Source organism: Ornithodoros turicata, chromosome 3, assembly GCF_037126465.1.
Source record: "Ornithodoros turicata isolate Travis chromosome 3, ASM3712646v1, whole genome shotgun sequence".
Classification (NCBI taxonomy): domain Eukaryota; kingdom Metazoa; phylum Arthropoda; class Arachnida; order Ixodida; family Argasidae; genus Ornithodoros; species Ornithodoros turicata.
This window is the reverse complement of record NC_088203.1, coordinates 30,044,808-30,060,615: the sequence shown is the minus strand read 5'-3', so window position 1 is coordinate 30,060,615 and position 15,808 is coordinate 30,044,808. Positions and strand designations below refer to the sequence as shown.

The window sequence follows — 15,808 nt, the reverse complement described above, 5'->3', positions numbered from 1 at the left end:
CCATTTGTTACCGCTCCACGTGTTGTGTTGCAAGTTTACTTCAAGTCATCACTGTGTTGCAATTGGTTGGTTGCTCCGTGTACTGTATATAATTGTCTCCTTACACTTGCGAGTGTACAGGTCTACTGTCTTTTATGTTTTAACCCACCTGCCCGCTTCCCTTGCAGCAGTTTTACTCCATATGTACTTCAACCAACTACTCCGCTTGAACCGACTTGGTGACGCACGCCCTTGCACCCCCTGCATATTGAACACCCGCACCCATTGGACATTGCACACCCTTGCATTGGCACACCCATTGGTGTCGCTGTTGATACCGTCGTTGTTGGGAGTTGTTCTTGTTTTAATGATTTCTTTTGTCGTTCCACGACGTTTAACGTTCCACGACATGTCGTTTAATGACAAAAAGTCATTAAAGAAAGAAGTAAGTGACACTAGACGTCTAGTGTCACCTACTACTTTCTTTAATGGCTTTTTAGTGTCTCAGAAAAAGTGATGATTTTTACGGAATTGCGGCATCCAGGAAAAAGTGATATATATATATATATATATATATATATATATATCGCTTTTTCGAGATGAAATCAGTCGAGACGAAGAAGCGTCTCCGAGGATGCGCAATGAACAAAATAATTAAGGGAAAACAAAACGGTGTTCCCTCACGAATTTTTTTGCGGACAATCCATCGAACAGATTTTTGTTCTGAAAACGGCTCCGGTATCAGGTGACCGAAGGGACCAGATGTTCTCATTGGGACAACTGCGTAGCTTTTATAATTTAAAAGTTATTGAAAGTTAATTAAGACATTGCCTTAGGAGTTTGCTAATGCCCTCCTAAGGAGTGCCCTTCAGCTAGGGCTGGGAATCCCGAGCCGTTTTTACAATCCCGGGATTTCGAAATGTGGATCCAGAGATGCCGGGACGGAATCGGGATTTTTTCGAAACTATACCAAGCATGTCGAAGAGGGCTGTATCCACTTACACAACCATGCTCTCAATAACTGCGATTTAGTTCACGTCTTCTGCCATCCCCACGGAACATTCTAGTGAGAAAAAAAGCGCAAAAAACTGCTCACGGGTCAATACCTGCGTATTACACAGCATTCGCACCGTACCGGAATGTCGACTTTGCAATGAAATGCGTCTCTTCTTGTCGTCTGCAAGGGAATATCTTCTGGCTGCGCCCCTGTATATTTCCCGCAGTTAGTAGTGCGCGACAAGGTACATACGTATTACGTACAGCAATTCTACTTCGGCAGCAGCTAAAATCAGTGACGTATTTCGCATCATCCGCTTGAGTATTCTGGGGAATGTGGCTTGTGTGAATACATGGAATGGTGGGTTTAGCTCTTCTTGCCTTTATTCATCCACAGTGACTGTTGTGTTCTCCATAACTTAAAAACCCGAGACTAGGGAACAAAAAACGACAAACACAGACAAGGTGTCCCCTAGTCTCGGGTTTTTAAGTTATGGATCTATACCACCAGCTCGCTTGCTACCTCTCTATCCTCTTGTTGTGTTCTATTCTGCTAGCCGAGTCTATAGTTTTAGTAGATAGTTACATATACAGATATATACATTACATACATTACATTAAGATATATACATTATCGGCCTGAAAGGCACGAGTCTGATTCCATGGCAGTTTTATGCTTTTTGAGGGCTGTTCTCCGCTATGGCTTGCGTAGTTCACATGAGTCAGCAGCTAACGTCGTTGTAATGTGTCCTGCACGATAAGGTTGGTTCGGTTTCGGATTGCTAATCATGTTTTTCTGGGAAGGAACGCTTAAAACAAAAAGTCTGTTGGACACCGTTCTTTCCCTTTCACTCGTACCACCGAATATTTCTTGTCAGAAAAGCCGAAATTTATAATCCCGAAATCCCGGGATTTGGCCTTGCGAAATCCCGGGATTTCGGGACATGAAATTATGCTGAAATCCCGGGATCCCGGGCTCCGAACCTTACCTTCAGCGTATGCTATATTGCAATTGATTTCATCTCAGGAAAAGTGTTTAGCTGGGACACCCTGTATATGTCTATGAAAACTACCATTACTTGTTTTGTTTAGCACAAAACAAAGCAAAGGGACCCACAACTCCACATTTCTGGTTACGAATTATAAGTTGAGGAATAGTCAAGATGTGGTATAGTGACCACGACCTATTAGATTATAACGACCATGTCATAATCCCCTATGAGGATCCTGTCAGCACGATCCGCTAGGGGCGCTACCCATCGGCCCGTGAGACCAACATGATTGGACAATGGAAATTTGAATTCTGAACGCGCAGAAGGCGGACGTACGACTACCGTAGCAGACGACAGCAGCAGCTCCTATGAAAACGCGTAAAATGACGATGATAATCAACTTTGGAATGAAACATCTTCCGTGGGACATCCACCGCTTGTACCAAAATACCAAGGTAAGCTGAAGCACAAAGTATTGTAGAAGTTGAGGAAGCAATAACAGGGCCGATGAGTAGCGCCACCGCTAGCTTCGAAATGCGGCGCTGGGAAGGGGTGCCTATGACATGGTCGTTATAATCTAGTAGGTCGTGATAGTGACCGGGCCACAAGGAGCAGCCCCAGTGCTAGCGGCAGGATGGCGCGCCTGTTACGCTCTCTTCGGGTTCTTTTTCCGTGTTTGGCCCATCATGTACTGTTCTTTTAATCTGGTCGCGATATTAAAGTAGCGTTACCGTTCTTAGGATTCTTGACACAAGAGATACAAATGTGGGTAGCATCGGTACTCCAATGTGGAACACGCTCATCTTGCAGAAATCGGCACTGAGCTACTACTGATGAACCTAACGCGCATGCGCGCACGCCACTGGGTGCCATTCCTCGATGCCGCAATTGCCCAGCGCAAAGGCGTGGACATCGACATCAAGAGCCTCTTCACCCAGATAGCCAAGCACGGAATGCGACGCTTTCTTTCCTTGCCGAAGCAATGGACCTACGGAGCAAATAGTTGCCAGTCCTCCGAGACCTCACCAAGCGAGCGGCCGCCGGCACTGGTACGAGGGTTTCAAGACGTATACTCGATGACCTCTGAAATAAGCGTCGTCTATCATCTGATGGAAAAGGTGAACAGGATATGGTTGGTTGTAGGTTAGAATAGTGCATGAAGCTCACAAAGAGCAGGGGTCGGATTCACAAACGCAATCGTAAGTTACGCTAAGATGCGCTAAGACGTCGCAACCTGCGACGCGCGTACGACGGCGTCGTAAGCGCGATTCACAAAGCTATCTTAGTGGAGGGGTACCCCCTTTGACGAGGAAGAGGAAGTTGCTCGCTTCCTGTCACATGCAGGTCGGAGAGAAACAGCCGAAGGGTGCGAGACTGTTTTCGCTATGGTAATGACCATAGTAATGACGACAATTTGTAATCGCACCAATAAGAGCCGTCCCGTTAGAAGAAGACGAAGTTGTTCGTCCCCAAATATTTTGTTACTGCACGTGCTCTCGGCCTTTCGGTCTTTCGGTAGCCATAATGGATGCCATGCAATCACAGGCGAAACGCGTTCGATGACACAGCAAATATATTCCCAGTATGTTCATCTCGGGGAGGGGGCGTGTGAGGGCGTATGGTAAGCGGTGTGTGGCACCCCGTTTTGCGGCTTTTATGGCTTCTTTTGCCTTTCTTGCAGACAATTTGGAGGGGTGTTGGGGGTATCTTGGCAGGGTGGTAGGGGATGCTTGAAAAATCCTTGCGATCCGATTTTACGGAGCACAAATTTGAAGCATTTGTTGAAAGTTACCAAGCAAAAAAGTGCCTCAATGTCACTTCGGGGATGGTCTCGGAGGTTCTGTGGCAAAGTGCAATGCGTTGGCGCGTATTACGGAGTCTTTGTTTGCCGTCTCCAAATCCACCGCTGCCAAATAACGCCGCCATCTTTCTTCGTAAGACTGCTCGGGAGCTCTCGCAGGATTCCGCCGTAAGCTGCGAATAGAGTCACTAAATAAGCTACGCTTCAGAGTATCGACACTGAGCCGCCATGTTGTTTCGGATGACCTCCAGCCCCACCTCTATTTTGGCAGTAGAAATAGAAGAAGGTTAAGTTCAGCAGTGGAAGAAGACAACACTTCGAAGAGCGCTAAATGGATGGCGCTGGAGGTCATCCGAAACAACATGGCGGCTCAGTGTCGATACTCTGAAGCGTAGCTTATTTAGTGACTCTAGCTGCGAAGATTTTGCGACGCGCGCCCTTCGTGAATCTACACTTCGTAGTAACTTTCCCGTACGACGGAGATACGACAGATTCCGTCACACGAATTCTTTGTGAATCCGACCCCTGTTCAATGAGAAGCTCTTGTTCACATTACCGAGAAGCACAAAGGTCAAAGCAGCTTCTGACTGGTGCCGGATATATAGGAAAGTGCCAACACCTTACTAACGACTAAACCATTACTAGTGCTGTAGTTTCGTAACGATCCCGGAGCGCACGGATGGATGTAGACTTAGCAGGAACATGGTAAGGTCATTGTTGCCAGACGACACTTGTGAATACGGACGTCCAGTGCATCTTGCGGAATAAATATGGGCTTTATGTCATTGTTGCAAGGCGACACGTGTGACTACGGTCATTAAAAGCAGGCCACGCTGAGCAAAGCATCTTCTGACGGGTGCGGATATAGGAAAGTGCCAACACCTTACTAACGACTAAACCAATACTAGTGCTGTAGTTTAGTAACGATCCCGGAGCGCACGGTTGGGTGTAGATTTAGCAGGAACACGGTAAGGTCATTGTTGCCAGACGACACTTGTGGATACGAACGTCCAGTGCATCTTACGGAATAAATAGCGGCTTTATGTCATTGTTGCCAGACGACACGCGTGACTACGGACATTAAAAGCAGGCTACGCTGAGCAAGCAGCTTCTGACGGGTGCCTGATATAGAGAAGTGTTATCTATATTAGTAAGGTGCTCCTTACTAACGACTAAACCAATACTAGTGTTGCACGTAATGCTGCTACAGTAATTTCTTACTTTTATTCATTGTCAGTCTAAGCGCACCATGCAGATGCCAAACGCGAATTTTGATCGCAAGCTATTGCTAGAAGTCAACCAACATGTCTTAGGATGGACAGAAAATACTGTGCTTTTTCGTTGAATAACTCTCTTAACTGTAACTGTAGTAACTGTAGTATACAAATGGGGTGTTCACGTAAGCGAGATTCCCATGTCGCAGATTGCGTGCAATGTCATCGTATTTTCAGCAACGATATCGCTAAAGTATCGCGTTACTTTTTTAAATAACGCTGGCGGCACTCCGTTACCCCAAAAAGGCAGTATCAATATCGGCATTCAGTTACTTTAAATGTCAGTTATGCCGATATCCCAAATAGTCGAAACGGTTGTGATATTCTGAAAGCCCACATCCAGATCTCCCCAAAATGCACCTTCATTCTCTTAGTTCGGTAGAGTACCATGTCAAAAAAAAAAAAAAGAAAAGATAATTCATTCCGAAACACACATGGGCGCAGCCATTTTTATGACGTAGATGCACCCGAACGGGCATTGTGACGTGTACGCTCCTTCGTACTTGTCAGTGGATTCCAGCTGCTCGCGGCTTCTCGCGGCTTCACGTATCTGTGCTTGAAGATGGCGGACAGCCGGGTTCCACCGTTCCGCGATAAGTAAACAGTGCAGCAGCTGCGAACTCATTCGCGAACCAACCTCTGTGCGATGTTGTGACTGGAATTCGTCGTTTGTGTTTTGTGAGCACGTACAATTTCTATCAAGTTGCGTCTGCGTTAGCCCCTTTACAGCACTTGCCCATTGTAGAGACTGACGTTTCGACAGCCGTTTTAGCAAGAAAATGCCGACAGCGTTTTATTCTTGCAGAAAAAAATTGTGCTATGTATTTGAGAAACCGCATACTGCTATGGGACAGGTTTTACGTACGATTTATAAATGTGCAACACCGTCGACGATGGTATGTAACGACGAGAGACATAAAACGAAATACAAATCACATTTTAAACTTTTTGTGGGATTCTGTGCATTTTCCAGAAGCTTTCTTTGAATCACACGCTCCCATGTCACGCTGCGTTGTGTGGCACGCGACAAACTACTGCATTTTATGTCCAACATCTGGATATTGTTTGTAATGAGCACCGTAGCACAAAAACATGCACACGAAAGCTCCAGAAGCCATGTGGTTGCACACTATGCAGACGCAAAAGAAGTAACAGAGCACATATTTCCACTTAGAAATGGTGTTTTTAGAAATGTGGGGTCTGAAGAGTTAGGGAAAAGCATAGATCCTATAGAAATCAGGTGCACCTTATCCTTCTGTAGAGTGCTGTTTCAATTCACAACTCAGCCCATGGGGTGTAAAAGTGTTAGAGGCAATTATGTGACTTGTCGTCCTGGGTGACATCACTGGCCAGCCTCGGAATTAATTCCATGCTCAGGAATTATTGTACAAATCACTTTGTATTTAATATTTATCATATTATCATATCAAAATAAAAATAAAATTTATAAAAATAATTTATAAAAAATAAATAAAAATGCCTCATGGAAGCAATGCGTTAGCATACCCATTGCACATGAAGCACAATTATATATGCTTGGACATCTAATTAAACTTCTGAACCATATGTGTGGCTGCATACGAAATTTTTTATGTGCATGCTCTACCTTCCTATTCCTACATGTGCACACGAATAACAGTGAATATATGTGAACTGGCAAAAAGCAATGCTAGACTATACCATCATTGTGCCCCTTCAACTTTTCCACATTTATGTCTGGTGAACAGGAAATATCTCACTAGAAAAGAAAACATTTGTGCATTGTTTGGCAAGCAAATAAATATATTTATTTACATTTTCCATCAATCAACAATGTTGTGACCTGGTGCAAATGTTAATGTCAACAAGGAAAGTGCTTACAAATTATTCCTATGTGCTCAAATGCAGATACGACAATTCTCTTTTTGTACCTCAGCACAGTACAGTTTCAAAATTAACAAACTGCAAGGCATCAGCATTCTTAAAGTATCTCAAGAGGGGAATCACATAAAGCTCCAATAATAGACTGTGCAAACAAAGCTCCAAAAAACAAAGTACTTCAAGAAAAATCTGTGTAGTCGGTTGCCGTTGTGAGATGTACTACTATGCACAGTTCATGAATGGAACATGTTACCTCATTGCATTGCCTCCATATGAGCACTAGAACAGGCAGCTTTTTAGGTCGCTCTTTTCCTGTTTTTCTATGGCCTTTTTTGTTGTTTTCTGTTTTTGCAATGGCAAGCATGGCCATAGTGAAACACAAGCAGTCAAGGGCAGGATGAGACATCTACAATGCGACTGCTAGCTCTCAACTGATATATTTATTAGCAGACTCTGGAATATACACATATATGCTGCTAAGCAAATGACAATTTTACCAGTAGAATAACAGACAAGAAAATATCTCCCCCTCTCCTCATTCTATTTCACAGTCAGCCCTAGTACCATTCTGAGTGTGCCCGTGCGTCCCCTTTGAGATAACGTATCTCGGACAGAAGCAAATCCAACAGCGGACTGCTTACACATGCATCTGTCTTGGATTTCTCTAACCACTTGTTGTTTAACCGCTGGCTTGAGCTCTGTGTTCTGGAAATTTAGGCAGCATCCAGAGTCCCTGCAATGTGCTGCCATGTTTCTCGAGGGCATCAAAAGTCTGTCCTTGGCTGCCTGTGTTTCACTATGGCTCTCAGATAGAAACTACCCCATTTCAACACAGTAGGAAACACAGATTTCTAAATAGCATCTGTTGATTGCACTGTACATACCCCCTATATAAAGGATCATAGTGGATACTACATCTTGTGCGATAATGTCAGGAACACAAAAAAGCTAGATTTGAAACCACTCTTACGTCGTAGTAGTAGTATTTTTGTGAAGCTACACAATCCCTGTCCTACAAATAATTTAAACCATATGTTTCATCTGCCAGCGTGATGATCCCCTGAAAAGCAATTCACACTTGGCCGGAACTACTGGTTCTGAAACCTATCCCTGACATGTGTAGCCATCAGGGAGGAAACCCAAGGGCTGCAGTGGAAAAGACAAACACACACAGGCTGTGTTCTCACTGTGTATCAGCTGCTCTGGCTACTAAGAAGAACATGTTCCAAATTATTATAACATGGCTTGACATGATGTGCCGGCGAAAGCTAACCAATAAAATTAGTAGTTAAATGTACAATACGTAAACACTTGCCATAACATGACAGTTTCCTTCCTGCATTCATGTGCTACCATTCAACTCACATATAGAGTATACTGAATTTTTTTATAGCATTACACGCTCGTTTGACAGAACTTGAACAAGATTACATAGCACACGGTAAAAGTAGAGTGAACATAATGTGCAGAAAAAATGGCTAGGAAGCAAGCGAGCTGGTGAAGATGATGCATGATGTAAAACCTCGAGACTGGGGAACACAAAGGGACGTGTTTGTGTCTGTCCTTTCGTGTTCCCTAGTCTTGGGGTTTTACATCATGCATAATGTGCAGCTTTCCATGCACGCTTATTGGCCGCAGCACTAATGCATGAAGGCCACTGCTAAGTTGTGTTGAGAAACACCACTTTATGTTTGCCATGTCTAAATGAAACGTACCTGACTTGATCCAAATTAACCGTTCTGAGTCAGGAACACACAAAGAGAAAAACGCAACACACGCCACAACATTAACAGATAGGCAAATGAGCTGTGGCGAGCTCCACCTTGGGACAAAGTTAACAAGTAATTCACCAAAACTCAATGAGTGCCTGAAATGTAACATCTCTGACTGGTAGCAGGACGGTCCACGTTAAATTCCTGGTGCTAGCACTGACTGGCTTTTTCATGAATTATTTGTTGAAGTTTCGATGTGCTTAAGAACATGAACCACTCGTCCACCATTGTATCCTCATGACGTGATGAGGGTTTGTCATCCCAAAGAGACTCCCTTTCTAGCATGTGTCCTTATGGTTGCTCATCACTGCAGAAAAAAAGAAAGAAAAGAAAAAGCAGTTAATGACAAGAAATGGATAGTCATATTTACTTTATAATGATTGTGCACAACAGAAAGAAGACTTTCGCACAGAAGGCTGTACTTGTTGACGTCTAACATAAAGTTACAAAATTCCAGAATATATAAGACATGTTTATTTGTCATCACTAGGAAACAAGGAACACGAAAACCCGTGGGGCGTGTCCAATAGCTTTCGCTAGTACAGGCTCATGCCCCGCGGGGTAAATGGAACAGAAAAACAGGCTAGATAAATAATGCAACAAACAGTTACATTCATGGGTTCAAATAGGCTGAAGTGTCCATAAGGTATCGTCGTAGCATGTTGCGGAATGACTGGCTGTTTTTAACCTCGAGAGGCATAGAGTTCCAGAGTCGCGGCCCAAAACACACTGTCAATCTCGTACCATACACATTTTTTGGCCGATATAACATAAAGTCATTCGACATGACGCTTCGGTTACCTCTTGGACATTTTTGAAATATGTTGTTATTAAAAGGAACGTTATTCTTTACAACTGACTCTACAAGTATAGCACGACGCTCTCGAATAAGATCAGGCAGTGGGAGAATATTCAAAGAATTAAAAAACTCAATACAGGAAGTTCTACTGCCAGAACAAGTAATTAATCTTATAGCTCTCTTCTGAAGCCTGAACAGACGATCCAGATATGTTGGGAATGCAGTACCCCAAGAAGGGGCACAATAAATTAGATGACACTGCACAAATGAGAGGTACAATTGACGTAAAACATGTAGTGGAAAATATTGACGGGCAAGGAATAAAATGTGACAAGACTTGGAAATATTCTTAGCAACTTTATCAATGTGTGGTTTCCACGTGAGATGAGAATCTAAGGTCACGCCTAGGTAATTAATAACTTGTACTTGTTCAATAACATTGTTATGAATTGAGATGCTCATTTTGACATATTTGGCAGAAGGCTTGCAGAAGACAAGAAACTTTGTCTTAGACGGATTCAACGTCAGACGGTTAATAGCAAACCAATGAGCAATCTTGTTTGCCTCATGGGACACGTTCGGCGCAATTTCGGAAATATCTGGAGAGCTGAAGAGGAAACACGTGTCGTCCGCATACATGAAAGTCGAAAGCCTGTCGGAAACCGATGGAAGAGCGTTCACATAAATCGAAAATAACACAGGACCCAAGACAGAACCTTGGGGTATACCCGTACATACAGGCAAAGACACAGACGATTCCCCATCGATCTGAGTAAACATTCTACGAGGTGACAAGTAATTCTTCAGCAGATTCCAGATATCTCCACGAAAACCATAACAATAGACCTTTTGTAGCAAAATGTGATGATCGACGGTATCAAAGGCTTTGCACAAATCGGCAAACAGGCCAACAGCAACATGAGATTCATTTAAAGCCTGATTGATCCCATCAGTGACGGCATGTACAGCTGTAGCGGTGGACATTCCAGTTCGAAATCCATGTTGAGAGCAACTCAGTACATTATATTTTTTCAAAAATGAGGAAATCTGTTTACACAGTAGTTTTTCAAAAAGAGTATTGATAGTACTAAGAACTGAAATAGGCCTGTAATTTTCGACCATATTCTTGTCGCCTGACTTGTAAATAGGTACAACCCGCGCAATTTTTAAAGTGTCCGGATACAGTCCTGTACCACATGCATGATTAAAAATATGGCACAGTGGAGCAGCCAAAACATCAGCACACGTCTTGAGGGCACATATAGAAATATTGTCATGACCAATAGCAACGTTCTTTTTCATGCCGCGTAACGTTGCGATAATGTCCGGAACAGTGAAAGGCATTATAAAAAAGGAATTCGGAACGGATTCCCTAATAAAAGACGTTGGAGAATCAAGAACCTGGATCGACGCGCCAGAGGCGAGTTCTTGCCCTATCGAAACAAAGTATCTATTTAATGTTTCACACAAATTTTTTGTTGACTCTCCTACGTTAGGCAGGATCTTTTTCTGTTCACGGGATTTCGTGATTGCATTGATTACAGACCACACTTTCCGTGAGTCACCGTGACAATTCAACAGCCTCTCAGAATAGTATTTTTGCTTCAGATTGCGGGTCAACTTTGCAGCCCGATTACGAAAATGCTTAAACTTGTCTCTAAACGTGACATTGTCTGGATGACGCTTGAACTTCCTATACCAGAATGCCTTCTGAGATAAAATAAGCAAAAGATGAGAGTTCATCCATGGACAGATAGGTCTCGCATACCGCCGGCTACAATCAAAAGTAGACATGTTGTGAGGTAGAGAACAAGTAGAGTTATTGAGTTGTCGAGTTGAGTTGAGGGGGGAGTTATACCCCCTTTTTATTTTATTATATACGATTGTATAATTATTTTTATGTCTGTACCAACCTTCGCTCTCTACATTACAACATGTTTTATATATTCTGAGATTCTGCAACTTCATGTTAGACATTAACAAGAGCAGTCTTGTGCACGAAAGTCTCGTCTCATTAAAATTTAGATGCTCTCAACAGTCTTTTTTCTGTTGTGAATCTCTATCGCAGCATACCTGCACATTGCTGTTCTACGTACTGTGACTTTGCAGTATGAGTATAGACTTTGGGTAAAAAGACTACACAGCACTGCTCAGGTATTTTTGCCTATCGAACAGTATGTATGTATGCAGTATGCATACTGTATTTGTGCACCGGACCCACTAAAAATGTAGTGAATGTGGCATTGCCCACGGTAATGCACCAAGTTGAACACAATTATTGTAGAATCCAGGTATTTTAGCTTACATGTCAAGGCAGTACCACACCAGTATCCAGTGTGAAGTTGTGACAAATAAATAGTTTCCATTTTTCTTAGCTCTCAGAAAACAGACTGAATTAATAAGAGTAGACAATGTTAACATGAATTCTGGGCTATTCTTCAGTTAAAGATTCACAGATAGTAAAGGCACCTTCCTCAATGGACGTTAATGACACTGAAAATTCTAAAACGTTATCAGAGGCGACATCAGCTTCGGTGTGTCAAAGGATTGTATGTCCAACAGTAATCCAGCTAACAGTAACAAAAATGTGCAAAAGACAAATTAGCTGAACTAATGTAACGTACCTTCTATATCAGACATTGAAGCTTGTAACACCCCCTCCACAGGAACCAGTGTCCAGACACAAAAGTGCTTGAACTGGGAGATAGCAGCTAATCGGAATGGAGACCTTTGTTTTCCACCCTGAAAGCACAGGTTGTAACTTTGAGGGCAGATTTAAAAGTGGTGTCAAGATGTCCGCATACGAGCGCACATGAAAAGTTGGCGCACATAGTTGGTGGAACCTGTTGGTGGAGCTAAACTGCAACTAACGTGTCAGCAATTTCTTCATGCACCAGATGCAAGCCAGATCCTGCTTCATTTCCGCCTTCAGCGTGCGCCTGTGATAATTCAGAAGTTAGATTATAAATACTATTGTGTTGTTAATCGTGGGTATATCAGAGTAAGCGCAGTAGGACAGCTGCACAATCGATTCATTAAGCTTGCTATTTTTTATATCTGAACCTCGACTTACCTTTTTTGCTCTCTTTTTCTGCCTTGATCCTCCGTGCCACGTTCAAAATGTTGTGCGTCGGGCACCTCAGATTTTCATCAGACTTCGTGCCGAGATTCCAAATTGCCTTTGGAGTCGCGCGTAACCTACGATAACATTCGTGGACGAAATCCTTGCAGTGGAAAATAGCAGGCACCACTGTCAGCCAAGAGCTTCGCACTGCTTGGTCTTTTGGCAGCTTATGATAGGTAACGTTTGAATGCTTCGATGAATTGTTCTAACAGCGTAGCACCTCGCATCTTCGACAAGTTCGCCGTGGCATATCACGTATCATATCGCTCCAGCCCATAAAAGGCAAGGTCAGAACAAGGAAGTGCACTTTCCAAACGACGCCGTGCCAAAAAAAAATATTCACATGCTTTGTTTCCGGCTTAGCAATAACATAACAGCTGTTCGCTTATGTACGATGCACTGAGGACGAAACGAAAGAAATCAAGCGGCCAAGCCAAGAGTTCATGTTCATGCCAAGCCAAAGACAGATAAACCGAGAGCAGTGACGTCGGTGCGCCAGTGCGCAGGGTTTGCCGACGGTCTGACGGGCGGGCTTGAGAACTACACAAAATGTTTTCTAAAAAAAACTACGAACAGTTGGACCAAGATATTTCGCACACATATTCAGCCTTCGCTAACGAACACACAGCGCGAGTATCGCTCAGTTTTGCGGCCCTTCAAAACCGGCATATCTGGCCTTTAATCCAGACGAGTACCGGTATCCGATACCATATTTCGGTAACGGGTATACTACCCGGGATGATAGCTTCCGGAGCTAGTCGCGAATGGCATTTAGCGCAGTGTTCTCTCCATATGGTCCGTTCATAAATGTGTGTACGTAGTGCCATAGCAGTTCAGCGATACTCAACAAACAAGTTCGTTTGAGTTGCAAAGCTATATAATAACTGATATGAGAAGTTTTACACGAAGCAGAGCAAGTGAACAGTGCCATCGGAAGAACTCACAAGCAATTCTCTTGTTAGCATTCTTTTCAAAGTTGTTGAAAAAGGACTGCTTGAAAACGTTGTGTAAAGACCACGTGTGCACATTTGAACAATTGACAAACGGTTGTAATTCCAAGGTTTTTTTAAATGATTTTCTTATTATCTCTTTTTCAGATTCAATTGGGGGAGAGTATAACAGAGAGTGTCATGAAACCTTTGATGAAAACCATTGTTAACTCGACCTCGACAACATGCTCGGAAAAATTACGGGCGTTCTTGCCGACCTGGACACAAGTAGCTGAACGCGCGGATGCCGTTCCAGACATACGACATAGCAAGTTCTTTCGATTCAGTCGAACACGTACTGACGGCAATCAATGATAATGGCCAAACCAAATAAAATATTGTTACTTCTGTCGTTTGTTTGTTGTTTTCATTCACCATTCCTAGCTGCAAAGTGGTGCATGCATCGGGTCATCGGATAATGTATTGCGTAGGATAATGCATTTGTGATCACAACGGCGTGTGCTTGCGAAATACTACAATATACGACATGACCATTGACTTATTTCATGATTTCACAGCTTCCGTAGACCCCAATCAAAGCGGGAGCTATATCGTCTTCATTCGCGCTTGAATAATACGAGACCAAAGCGCAGCAAGGTTAGATTAAATGCGAATGTGTATCTTCATAGACATATGGCAATGTATATCCGCGTACATACTTGATCGCTTGCAAGGTACGAGTCTGGTGCGCTGGGCTTGACCAGGTAATGTGGAAAGCTGAACAGGGTGTTTATTTTTATGCTTTACATAATTTTTATAAAAAAGTTATGAGAGCAGCACAGATGCCGTTTTTGCAGTTGCGTTATACGGTCACGCGGACATGATGTTGAAGAAAGTATGCAACTACAAGATGACTACTTACCTAAAATTCACTAATGAACTCTTTAATTAGAGGATTTCTGGCACAAGCGAGATAGCAGAACCGGTTTACAGCTTCTGAACCAGTTAATCGAAGCGATATATGTGAACTCCGGAGCTGAACCGGAACCGAACCTTTATGGCCAAACCCGAACCCGAAACAAACCGAAAAAACGTTTCGGTTCGACGCTCTGGTGTAAAGCAAATGCAGGGTGTTGCAAGAGAGAGTGACCCATAATTACTAAAAAGAAATTACGTGATATAAAAGTTGGAAACCTTGTACACGACAGCTGTTAAAGGTACTGTAAAGCAGTGGTCAAGCAAGATATACACTCTTAACTCGGTACCCTTTAGTAAAGGGTAAAAAATCGCAATATTTTACCCTCTATTTCAGAAGCTACCAGGTACCCTCTGAGCAGTACCTTTTATAAAAGTTACAAGGAAACCCACTAATTAGAGGTTACGGCCTTCAATCCAGCACCTGCCCGTAAAGGTTACGCCAACGTGCGGCTTTTTATACAGGATGTTCATTTTTATTCGCAACAGAGTAGCGCTCATTTGGCAGGTGGGTTATGTGAATTTTTGCTAATTAATCGATCCGTAGTTACAAACACATGCGTCAGGAAATGTCGGAAAAGTTTGTAACTATGGATGGGTTAATTTGCGAAAATTAACATAACCCACCTGTCAAATGAGCGCTGGTGTGATGCGAATAAAAACGAACACCCTGTGCGTGGGATATGGACAGACATTTACAGAACACACCAAGGTACCAAAATGAACCAGCAGAAAAGGAGATTATGATTATTATTATGTGTATTATGTATATTACAAAAACAGAAGTCTGTCGAGAGGTGACACATTCTGCACAAGTGCGATTCTGATGTGAGGAGAAACCATGGTCGCTTTACCATGTATGTGGAACAAAGAACTATCTTCTAAGTGAGAAGCAATGCATAAAAGTGCGAGGAAGCCAGCAAGTCAAAACAACTGACCTATGTTTGCTAAGCTGAACAGACCCAACGAAATGGAGAATTGCAGCAGAAAAAAATTTATTCCACATTCGTGTTGCAGAGGCGAGCGCAAATGGCAATACATAAAACGCACACAACCTTGAGGAATATGAGTGTACAGTAACGCAGGAGACACTACATTACTGCGTTATCAGCGTTGGAGGCGCTCTGGGACGAGTTTGTGAGGTACTGCATTGCGCTGGTGACGGTGTGTGAACCTGCATGTGGGATCCTGGGAACAAAAGTTTGGGCAATGAGAGTTACGGAACCATTCAAATCCGTACAAAGCACAAGATACAAGGCAGCATAAATGCGGGAAGGCGTTCACTCCGCGATTGAGTCTTAGAATAT

The 15,808-nt window shown here is 43.1% G+C and overlaps 1 protein-coding gene across 1 annotated transcript in view; it reads left to right on the top strand.

Moving 5' to 3' along the window:
* Positions 1-13,937, top strand: part of LOC135390143 (glucoside xylosyltransferase 1-like) — a 40,111-nt gene extending 26,174 nt beyond the window's left edge. Inside the window, exons 5-6 of the mRNA XM_064620133.1 lie at positions 2,778-3,085; positions 13,695-13,937. Coding sequence (XP_064476203.1) covers positions 2,778-3,085; positions 13,695-13,901 — 515 coding nt within the window. The 3' untranslated portion in view covers positions 13,902-13,937. The remainder of the gene's footprint in view (positions 1-2,777; positions 3,086-13,694) is intronic.
* The last annotated feature ends 1,871 nt before the right edge of the window (positions 13,938-15,808 follow it).